Genomic DNA, 12142 nt, shown 5'->3' with positions numbered 1-12142 from the left:
TATGCACAAATATATCCTATGCTACAGCATCAGTCTTTGACACCTGGGTCATGAGATGGCTCGGGCAGTATTATACATTTTGAACACAAAATATCTCCATGCACAGACTTCCTTTATGAATAGCAACCCCACAAGGCATTGTGGACTGACTTGCCAGAAACAAAATCCTCAAGTAAATACGAACTCATGATACAACAAAGAGCTTTATTTATTTATTTATTTATTTTTTAAAAAAACATCCTTTTCTTTAGTCTGGTGTGTGTGTGTGTGTGTGTGTGTGTGTGTGTGTGTGTGTGTGTGTGTGGTGTGTGTGTGTGTTGGGGTGCTGAGGAGAGAGATCTGAGGATGAACCTCAATTCTTGCTCTCTTTTAGATCTGAGATTCCCTCTCCACTGTAAGCAGCAGTGGAGCAGCTTGGAATCATCAATTAACAGCTCCTGGTTTAAATGGGCCACAGTGTGTAGGAATACGCAGCCAAATGCAGACTTGAAGAAGCTTTCTAGACTGACTCCTTCTGGAGGACTATGAGAGTCCATGTTTATAGACTGACTCATTTGGGAGGACTATGAGAGTCCATGTTTATAGACTGACTCATTTGGGAGGACTATGAGAGTCCATGTTTATAGACTGACTCATTTGGGAGGACTATGCGATTCCATGGGTTGCCCCTGGGGCAAGACTGGGCAATTTCTGAGAAGTTCTATACTTTCAAACCTTTGCTTCATCTTTTCTTCTTCAGTGACAAATCCTAACAGCAAAGCAAGAGAAAAGTGTAGGCGTTAGCCAGTCCTCCATGCAGGTCCTGTCGGGGCTCTGGAGCTCCTTTCAGAAGAAGAAGAAGCGGTTAGCATACTAGTTACTAGCCATGTTTAAACTTCCTTGGAAAAGCAACGCAAGGATTATATCCAAAACTATAGTGCATGTTAAAAAGCAGCATACCTCAAGAAAGACAGTAAATAAATTACTTGTATGACATAAACGTAACATTGTCTACTGCAGCATCACCCCTGACGCCTGAGTCACTGTTAGGGAACCTGGGAGAGAAGTAGCAGGATGACCTAGGAACTTTGCCAACTTTTCAAAAAGGTTTTGGAACTGCTTTGTTCCAGAATCAGTAAGTCATGAAGTTCGACTTTATTCAAGGCACCCCCAGATAACGCAGAGAAACAGACACACATGGCAAAGCACACACCTGCCTCCAGCCTGGGCAGCCTGACCACGGCTGTTCAGAGGCACAGGAGGACAAAGCTGCTCCCAGGAGAGGACTGCATTTGGGTAGGTTACTATCTTAGCATCGCCTGTGCTGGCCCTGGACCTTGACATTCACCCCTCAGCCTCCGGGAGACCCAACCTGGCTGTCGCTGTGATCCTCCTCAACAGCCTGTGATTGGAGTGTCCTGTATCTGTGAAAGAAAAGACCTTCAAGCATGCAACTAAACGTCCCCTCCTGTGCAAACACTCCTCTGTTCTCTTCCTTTCTCTTTTCTATAGAGGGAATGAGCTTGATTGAGGAATCCCAGGAAAGGACAGATTGAGGGTTTCTGAATTCTACTTGGAGAATTTAGAGTCTGGTCCCCAGTGAACCCTCCCTTTGAATCAACCCAGGAACAATTCTGACAAGCAATGGTTTGGAACAGTAAGAGACAGACGTGTCCCGTGAGTAAATTACACAAAGCCAGTCACTGTGCCTGGTGCGTACTGAATGAAATTACTTGTTAAAAATACCAAAGTGATAGAAAAATTTAGCGTAATAGAAATGTTAGAGTAAGTTTTAAAAACTAGTTCACACGGCAGAGATTGGGTGGAAGGAGAGGGAAAAATGACAGAAGTTGAGAGCTGAGTTAGGGCGGAGAGAAATGAGGAGACCCCGCTCCCAGCCCCCACCCCGGAAATGGCCGCCACACAGGTCTGAGCTACTGGTAACAGAAACTTGGGGGTAAACTGTGGAATGTGGCAAGACTCCCAGCTGCCCACGAGCTGGGACAGCACAAAACAAGCTGAGAGGCTGCTCTGCACCGGTGACGGCCCGAGCAGAAAACAAGCCTTTTTGTTTCTTTAGAAGAGGTCACTGAAAAAGGCAATAAGACAGTTAAACAAAAAATACTGTCTGCTGACTCCGGCACCGTAATAGGCAGCTGTGAGCATCCCAAGATTCACATTGACTTAAATGCTAGCTTTTCATGAAGACAAGCCTCCCGGTGAAGCAGGGGACTGTTCGACTAGACCAAGAACACCAACGGTGTCATGAAGATGGCAGCCCCAGCAGAGATTTATCAAGATCTGCCCGCGCGCACGCGCACGCGCGCGCGCACACACACACACACACACACACACACACACACACTCAAAACCCAGAGGCATGTTTTAAAAATGGACCTATTTTAAAAGAAGTCATTTCCCCCTTAAGTTTTCCTGCATGAACCAACAACTTCTGGCATTCGTACATATTTAAACATTTAGCACTACTACTGGTACAGAAAGAAGTTAATAACACTAGAACATATGTTACTAGGGTTTCACTTTTGCCTACGAGTCATACACTAATTTCCCCTTTTACATGCAGCTTTAATATTGTCAAAACAATAGCACAGATGAGGGAACAAAGCCAGCTGACTGTCATTCCCCACTGCCCTCTACCCTACCCCAACATCAGACTTTTCTGGACAGCCTTGCACAGCTGGAGTGGTCTCCAGGTTGCTGAGTGAGAGGAGATGGGGACCACTGGAAGGAGGGAGTTGATTCCTCCTTGGGGCACGCCTTCCGGTAAGCATGGCCTGGGGCCAGGATACCTCAGTGCCCAGAAAGCTGCTCTCTAGATTTGCAAACCAACCAGTTTCTATCAAGGGAAGCAGATTGTTATCTGGGGAGGAATGGGTGTGTGGGGGAGGGTTGGGGGGGTCAGAGGGGACAAAAACCTCAGAGTAGGGAGAGCATTTGAAGAACAAAAGGAAAAAGGATGCGTCAGCCTATGTCCACATGGATCTCAGGCTCGAGTCTGCCATGTTCTTTCCTGCTCTAGGAGAGCTCGATTAACCGAGGGGGCTGAGGCTGTGATTCAAATCCCCTCAGGTCTTAAGATGGCCTGGAGGTCGGGTGCGGGCAGGAAAGCTGGGTGGCTGGTTAGCTGTGCCCTTCAAAGAAGCAGACATTGCGGAGCACAAGCGCAAGCGGAGGAGGCCGGAATGAAATGCCGGAATGGATGGGATCTCCCCCCTCCCGCCCCCCAGGAAGCAGTTCTCCCTCCGCTTCTCTTTGCCCGCGCCTGTGGCGCCCCAACACAACACCACAGGATCCTGTTCTGTCCTACCAGTCCCGTGAGCCATCCGAATTCTCCCCACGCAGGAACTGAACATCCAGTGTCAGCTCTGAATTACCTGCACTTCAGCTTTACTGAGGGAAGGTGGGGGAGGAAGGGAGCTACAAAAATATTCAAGCAGATTACTGTTTACACATCCTAGGATGGGTTCATTATTTGGCAAGATTGTTTTTTTTTTTCCTACATAATTATCACCTGAGTGCTTTTTAATTAGCTAAAACGTTTTACTTTTTAACTAAAAGCAAAGACTATACAATATACTTGAGTTATACTGAAGTTACAACTTCATTTAAGAAAATAGGTTTGACTCAAAACTCAGTGCAAGTGGCAAAGTGGACCATTGCTGTGCAGTATCCGCGACACCAAGGGTAAAACACAAGGAGAAGAGAACAGACCCACGATGCTCGCATGACACCATCTGGTGGTGTCGAAACCAAACCAACAAAAGGAAAAGGTCTTGAGGAAAAGCTTCCAACATTGAATTTTGTCTGTAAATAAGCACAGATCGACACTGGACTGTGAAGCAAGAAAAATGACCATGTGGACAAGTTACAAAACCAGTTCTGGCATCAGAGACAAAAGAGGAATGTTGGAACCTGTTTGTAAATGATAAACGAAGTTTCCAGTTTTAGGATGAGAAAAATCGAGGCATGCAGGACTTTTGCATATGGATATATATTTCATATATATTATATATAATATGTACAGTATAGCTATAAAACTTTGATGTGTATAGAAGCTGTCTTCAATGAAAAAAATTGAACATTCAGAAGAAATTCCTGAGATAGGGTTTGTGACATGGGCCACTGAGAAAAAAAAAAAAATCCGTGGTTGGGTCCTAGAGGTGTAGTCTATCCCTGTGAAGTCTGCAATTAACCCACAGACAGACAGACAGTGTCTGCACTGTCGTCTTCCTTGCCAGGGCAAGGGGTAGCACCATTGTGAAGGGAACCGGCACTCCTGCTTGCGGACAGGAGGGAATACTTCGGAACAGTATTGCTAAGACTGCTGTAGTGTGCACCAGATTCACTCTTGGGTCTTCAAGACACAGATGAACAGCGCCACTGGCTGGCGGAAGAACACCTGGATAGGAGAGGTGTGAGGACTAGAGGCAGAGCTCATCATACTGGCTAGGCAAAATCTTTCCTGGGCTGTTCGTCTGTCGTACACTTCTCAGTCATTTCCTGACAGAAGTCCACGGTCACCGACTGGCTTCTAGCTTCCAGCGGAGGTCCTCTTTCTGAGAAGGTCCCAGGGTCAGTACCTTCCAACCTCCTCCCAGAGGTACAATTCTCAGGGGTGTTGCTGGGCACCCAGGGGAGCCCAGAGGGAGCTGCCCCTGGCTCCAGGCAGCAGGGTACATTTCCTCCGACGGCACACTGGGAGGGTGCAAGGCTCTGCTCAACCCCCAAAGGAGGGGGGTTAACACTGGCTCCAGGGAGATCCATGGGGATAAGGACAGGGCAGTATCGGTGCAGGGCCTGGATCTGCTCTGGGCTCTGGATGTCCCGACAGACCTCCTGGGAGAGGCAGGAGAAGTTGTCCAGGAGCTCCCCCATGCACGCCTTCAGCTGATTCCTCTCTGATAACAGTTTCTCTTTTTCACACACCTGGGAGAAAAACAACAACAAAATGAGAAGGCTTGATCAAGCCTGCACGAGAGGACACAAAGCCTCATTTCAGAGAGTTCCCAAACCTTTGTTTTGGCATCCGATATTATGACCCAACTCCAGAATGACTAGTCCAGAGTCTGGGAAGTTAGAAGACACATTGTCCGGGGACTGTACGTGCATTTCTGCCATATGCCACGGCTGAGCAGCTGGCTGCCTTACCACGTAAGCACTGACACATCTTCCCCAGTGTGGTGTCCCTCCCTCTGAGGCCCACCAGCCGAGTCACCACCAACTGCCAAGCTGTAGAGAATCAAGCGATATTCTGCTCTCCTAGAATTTGGAGTTTGTAGGGAACTGACCAGAAAACTCTTTGTTCCAAACCTTATAGTTGAAAAATCTTCCCCTTATATATTAGGATCATCCCTGGGCTCTGGATGGAGGGGCAGGGGAACAGAAACGTGGAGTCTATGCTTGAACATGCTAGCCCAAGGCTCTCAGATGTTTTCCCCATTAAGCAAAATTCCACATAGGCTCTTGAATTTCTTAAATTTGTCACCACTTGAGAGAGGAGTTTAACCCTAGAGAGGAGACTCATTAAAGTTTTATCATCAGTATTTGTGTGAGGGGGTGCGGGGAGGGTTCATGACACATGATAAAGCAGCCTAAGAAACTGGGTGTCTGAAGCAGTGTGGGGAGAGTGGTACCCAGCCCCTCTGCAAGTCCTGCAGGCCAGCGGAGGCAAGGATGGGAGGAAGAATGAGGAGGAGGGAGAGGAGCAGGTCTCTGACACAGGCACTGTGCATGGCCTACTACGACTGCAATCCGGCAGGCAGCGTGGGGATGCGCGTTAGAGAGAGATTTCTATGGGGAAAGGACACCTGCTAAAATATTTATAAATTTATCTAGAAAACATGTTTTAAAAATGAAAAATAAACAGATGTATGCGTGCAGCTTGAGAGAAATACATTATGTGCATCTGCAAATTAGGGTGTCGAGCATGTCGGAGACAGCATGGGAGCAGGAACTGAGTACAGGGCCTGTTGGGAACGACGCAGCAGCAGACCAGGCTGGCCAGCCCTGACCACTCAAGCCTCCCCACCACCAAGACATAAGCAAATGGGCCCAGCAACCCGGTCCCCTCTCCATTGAAACTGGAGGTCTAAAAAGGAGGACTTGTGTGTTCTAGGGAAGGAATCTCTGGCCCTTTTCCACAACTTCTTGGTCTAGGCACTACCCCTGTGGGTCTACTCATCTAAAAAATGTTCCTGGACAATCTGTGGGAGAAGAAAATAAGGTGGTACAGTGACATGGTTTTGGCTTTCCTTAGGAAAGGAAGAACAGCCTTGGTTAAAAACATGGAACCTTGGTGGTACCAGCGCCTGGGTGGCAGAGGCAGGAGGTCTGTATTTAAAGCCAGCCTGGTCTACATAGGAAGATCCTCTTGTAAGAAACCAAAGACCCCTGACTATGAATCTCTAAGTCACAGGTAGGCATGTGGAACAACTCTTCAGCACTGAGACAAGAGGTTTGTTTGTTTGTTTTTTGTCACCTTGGTACAAGCATGAGCCATCTGGGAAGAGGATGTCAACTGAGGAACTGTGGGATGTCAACTGTCAGACTGGCTGTGGTAAAGTCTGTGCGGAGCGTTTCATTGATTAAGGATTGATGTAGGAGGGGCCAGCCCACTGTGCATGGTGTTACCTCTGGGCTGGTGGTCCTGGGACGTATAAGAAAGAAGGCGGAGCAAGCTATAGAGACCAAGCCAGTGAGCAGAGTTCATCCATGGCTTCGGCATGGTTCATGCCTCCAGTTCTTGTTCTGACTTCTGTCCACGATGTGATTGGGATGTATATGCCAAATAAACTGTTCCTACCTCAAGCTGCTTCTAGTCATGGTGTTAGAAAGCAAAGTAAAACACGCAGCCTGTTATTTAAGACTTGGAAAATGCTGATGGAGAAAACAGTGTTGTCTTGCTTTTCAACTGAATAAACCAATAAAGTGTTTTAGATACTTGCCTAGTATATAGCTGAGATTTTTTTTATTGTTTGGTCAGAATCATACAATTACATAGGCCAGAATGTTAGTCATGGAAATTAGGCATATAGGTAGAGAGTTAGTTTAGAAGACTATCTGGTTTTTATATGTATGCAGTAGTAGACATACTCTATTATAACATACACATGGAAAAGGAACTAATTTCATAAGAAACTTGAAGATGACATGTGATGACACACTTCTACATCTACATCCATTTTAGATGCAAAGCTATTACTTCTGTTGAGAATAAACTCAAATTTCCCCTAAGGGTGACTTGTCCCTCTCCTTCTTTCTCCAGCTGTAATGGACGTGACTTTACATCAGTCTCAGTCACTTCAAGGTGGTGAATACCTGCTCGTCCACTCACCAGTTTTCGTATTTCACATTCTAGATTCTGAATGCAGTCCAGCTTCCTCTTTCGACAGCGTTGAGCTGCAATGCGGTTCTTACTGCGCCTCCGGATGTCGTGAATGAACTCCAACTGCTCTGAGGTTAGCTTGTGCATCTTAATCATCATCTGGAAGTCATTCCTGGGAAGATCTGTGATCTGATCTACAGGAAAAGGAAGCTTAACCTGGAACCAAGAACACCAGAATGGGATTATGCCAGCTGAAATTTTGGGAAGTGAAACATCACAAAAATGGTGAACGTTCTTTAAAAATTATTATTATTATTATTATTATTATTATTATTATTATTATTACATGTGTATGTATGTGTTGGTATTTGCACATAAGTGCAGGTGCCCACTGAGGCCACAAGAGGGTGTAAGAGGCCCTGGAGCTGGAGTTACAGACAGTTGTGAGATGCCTGCTGTGGGTGCTAGGAACCAAACTTAGGTCCCTTGCAAGAGCAGTACACACTTTCAACTGCTGATCCATCTGTACAGCCCAATGAAATCTCATTTGTTTGTTTACTTGCTTTTCCATTTTGTTTTTAATTTTATGTGTATGGATGTTTTGCTTGCATACATCTCTGTGCACCATGTGTGTGCAGTACCCACAGATGCCAGAAGATGGCATTGGATCCTTTGTGACTGGAATTATAGATGGTTGTGAGCCACCAGGTGAGGGCTGGGAGTTGAACCCAGGTCCTCTGGAAGAGCAACCATGCTCTTGACTGCTGAGCCATCTCTCCAGTTCCCAAACCTTTTGAAAAGACCAAATCATACAGAAACCACTGAAGGCAAGTAGTGATTCATACTCTCTTATGTCAAGTACAAGTAAGATGAAATATTTGTATAATTAAACAATACAAACACACACAAATAAGGCAGGTGTGGTGGTGTATAACTCGAATCCCAACGCTCAGGAGAAGGAGGATTGCCATGAGTTTGAGCATAGCATAGGCTACCTAGTAAGTCTGAAGTCAGCCAGGGCTATACAGTGAGACACACACACACACACACACACACACACACACACACACAGGAAAATGCAAAAAAAAAAAATAGCACACATTAATTATAATGTTATCATTCCTGGGCTTCTTTTGAAGCAAATGGCATTGAACATATTAAAAACTGTTAGTTTCTTCAGTGCTGTAGTACTTGTTTTTAAGGCAGATTATGGCTTATCAAAGCTCTCTTCGACAAGACCCACAACTGAGTTCAACAAAACGACCAATTTAAAGTTATCTTCTAAGGACTGAAAGATGGAGCCCAGTACACCCTGAAGACTCTGGAAAGATTCAACAGTCAGCGAGAGTCCTTGTTACACACACACACAAGCAGCTAGCCTGGGAAGGAGGTGTCAGAAAGGGGCTTTAGTTCTCACTCGGATGAGAATTCAGGGGCGACAATCCCTCTCCTGAACCTCAGCTCCCCCTGTGCAAAACAAAACATGCTCTGCAGGTTAGTGTTATGACAGGCACTTAGAATATTAAAAAAAAAAGGCCATCACACCTTACATTTTCTTACAACATAATGCTGTTACTCCTCTATCAAGACGCACAGTCCTTCCTTCTGATACACGCACCTCAGTGGATGGCATTATGTGTTCTTCTTGAGGCTACACATTGAAGGCACTGACACTTGTGCTTAGTTCTGCTACACTGGCTGCTCTGTGGGGGTGGACCTGGTGCCTCCAGCTCACAGGCATTATCCTGCCAGTTACCTGAATGGACCAGCTTGGAAGCACATTCCTTGTTTATTACGTTTGATTTATTTATTTTGAACTCAGTTTTCTTTTCTCAGCGTATGGGTCCTGGGGAATCAGAGTCAGGTTGCATGCTTAGAGGCAGGCACCCTTCCTTGATGAACCATCTTGCTAGCCCAGAAGTGGATCCTTGAAGCTACCGAGTAACCAACATCTGACTTCAAGCTCAACAGAGACCTGCGGCAGGAAATGCTCAGATGGGCCAGCTGAGTTCCCGACACTCAAACCGTGAGAGTTGTTAAGTGACCGCCAGGTTCGATTCCCAGCACCCACTTGACAGCTCACAACCATTTGTCCCTCCAGTTCTGAGGGATCCAATGCCCTGCCGTCCTCTGACCTCTGTGGGGACCAGGCACTCATGTGGTATGCAAACAGACATACACATAGGCAAAACGACTATACACATAAAGTAAAAATAAGATCCCCCCCCAAAATAAAGAGAGAATGACGTGTCCTTGGAGATGTCTTTTCTGTGCTGTTAAATTCTGGCATGCATTGTTTCTTAAGAATAGGGGTTGGGGATTTAGCTCAGTGGTAGAGCGCTTGCCTAGCAAGCGCAAGGCCCTGGGATCGGTCCTCAGCTCTGGCAAACAAACAAACAAACAAACAAACAAAAAACAAAAAACCACCACCACCACCACCAACAACAACAAAAAAACCAGAATAGTAACTACAGAGGCCTGATACATGTCTATAAACCCAGAAGTGGAGGCAGAGAAATTAGGAACTCAAGGCCATCCTAAGCTGCAAACTGAGTTTGAGACCAGTCTGGGCTAAGCATGGAATTCATTCAAAGCAATGAACAAATGCTCCCTATCTCTAGGCCTTATCAGTCCCCATGAGGTTTGGGACTCAGGTCTGCAACAGTTTATCACTGCCCTTGCTAAGGTGGTGCGGATGGTTTGGGAACGTCTTCAGTCATTTATGTTTCCGCAGCTCCTGCAAAGCTGCAGTTTCAGTAATCCCAGCATTTGGGAAGAGGTGGAGGCTGGAGGAACAGGAGCTCAAGGCCATCCTCAGTCACTCATGGAGTTAGAGGCCAGCCTAGGCCACTCCATCCAGCTCAGGTTCCTTTTGCACGCATTCATTTTTTTGCTTTTGGCTGGGCCAGCAGGTGGCACTATAAGCCTAAATGTCATGTGTTAGGCTAACCTTTAATACTAACATCAATCAGGTAGGCTAAATTTGCAAGTACGTCAGCTGTGGTGGGTCATGCTTTTAATCACAGCATTGGGGAGGCAGAGGTAGGCGGATCGATGTGAGTTCGAGGTTAGACAATGTTTGTTTCAAGAAAACCCAAACCCACACCCACCCCTGCAAAAAAAAGAAAAAAAAAATTGACAGCAGCCATATTAAATGAAGTAAAAACAAAATAAAACAGGTGAATTTAACTTCAAGAACATGTATTTATCCCAATATATAAAATATTTCTAACATGTAATTTATATAAATTGTTAATAAAAAAGTGTACTGATAAAATTTTTAAATCCAAAGCACATTTAATTGTTCCAGTAAATCACAATTCAGATGAGCCCTCACAAAAGGCTTGCTAGGCATGTGCAGGGTGTGGCCATGAACCTCACAGAGCTCTCAGGAAAAACAGTTGCCAGAACAAGCATGTGGGCCTGGGTTTCATTGCTCAAAATACTTTAGCAAAGAAAGCAACCTCTTGTTAGCATTCAGCTGACGGATTGTGAGTCTGTGTTCTTCAGGAGGCTGAGGATGCGGCTCTTCCGCCCTAAGCTCAGGCTGCATATTTATTGGTTGCATTAGACAGACATAATGCTCACTCCTGGCATTTGTGCCCAGTTGGTCACCATGCACAAAGGCAAGGCCATTGAAGAGTCATCTACCTTTCCTGTGGTGGGGTGAACATGCTTTGTCGGGTTACTTCCTAGCTGTGAGCTTCCCCCATGTGGCATTGGTGGAAGGCTCCCAAAGGGTGCCCTTTGAACCCCACATGGGGAATGTGAATCTCATGACATCTATAAAACTTTGGCCCTAGAACAGGAAATGACAGTGGCACATATCACACCATTATGGGCTCAGCCCTGCTCCGAGTGCTAAAGACAGGGGCTGGGAAAGGCCTTGTTTTGTGGGCTGTTTCTACAAGGCTTATACTGATATGGAAGGCTGTTTATTTCTCCTTTATAACCTTTGGATAACAAACAGATACGCAGATCCTAGATGGTACCTCAGCAGCCCAGAGGCCATCTATTGGAGACACTGCGTTTGGGCACTACAAGGCTGTGCCCTCTAGGGGCTCGTGGGATTTCCACTTCTGCTGACACTGGAGCCGTTCTAGTTCAGTTCCAGATTGCATTTACAGTGCAGATCACAAGGACAGTCAAAAGGGCTTCCGCCCCAAACGCTTTTGTATTTAAAGTGATCCAGACAGTAAACACAGACCGGTAGATAGGATGGAGGGTTGGCCGGGGAACGGGAAAATGAACAGTGGCTGTGTCAAAGTCCTTGAAGCAGAAGCAAGCCCCACACAATATTTCATCAGAGCTTTTGCAATCCAGCTGCTTTTTAAAGAGGGTCAGGGGAGAAGAAAACAGTCAACCATGGACTTTCTTCCCTATCAGGAGAGAGGGAACCCTCACTCTTGTGGGGGGGGGTTGTTTGTAGATTTGCTAGCCACACGCAGAAAGGAAGAACTTACATTGACTAGCAGGTGGGAGCACCTGGTGTGTCCCCCAAGGGGCACAGAGGCTTTATCACATTCCTCTGTGTTTCTAAGCCAATGGACCTTCCTGGAGATGAGGAGCAGCCCCAGGCCTTTGGTTAGGAATGCCCTCCTCACAGGCTTTTGTGTGCTCAAACATTCTCCACTCAGCGCTGGAAGCCAGGTAATGGGACAGGGCCTTGCAAACTTGAAAAGCTTGGAGAAGGCTTAAACCTCTTCTCTTTCTCCCAGAAGAGTAACACAGCCTACACGAAAAGCTCGTGGGGCTTGCTGCTTTTTTAGTCACTGATCCTGCATAACATATCCTTCCAGACTGCACTTCCCAACAGAG

The 12142-nt window shown here is 46.2% G+C and overlaps 1 protein-coding gene across 1 annotated transcript in view; it reads right to left on the bottom strand.

Annotated features, from left to right (window-relative positions):
* Nucleotides 1-280: 280 nt before the first annotated feature.
* The window catches only part of Bach2 (BTB domain and CNC homolog 2), a 335948-nt gene continuing 324086 nt past the window's right edge, over nucleotides 281-12142 (bottom strand). The window contains exons 6-7 of the mRNA XM_036179422.1: nucleotides 7334-7540; nucleotides 281-4926 (exon numbers count right to left, since the gene is read on the bottom strand). Of these exons, the coding sequence (XP_036035315.1) occupies nucleotides 4447-4926; nucleotides 7334-7540 (687 nt within the window). The 3' untranslated portion in view covers nucleotides 281-4446. The remainder of the gene's footprint in view (nucleotides 4927-7333; nucleotides 7541-12142) is intronic.

This window comes from Onychomys torridus, chromosome 2 (genome assembly GCF_903995425.1).
Source record: "Onychomys torridus chromosome 2, mOncTor1.1, whole genome shotgun sequence".
In the NCBI taxonomy this organism is placed as follows: domain Eukaryota; kingdom Metazoa; phylum Chordata; class Mammalia; order Rodentia; family Cricetidae; genus Onychomys; species Onychomys torridus.
The sequence above is the reverse complement of the archived record's forward strand: the minus strand, read 5'-3'. Positions and strand labels throughout refer to the sequence as shown.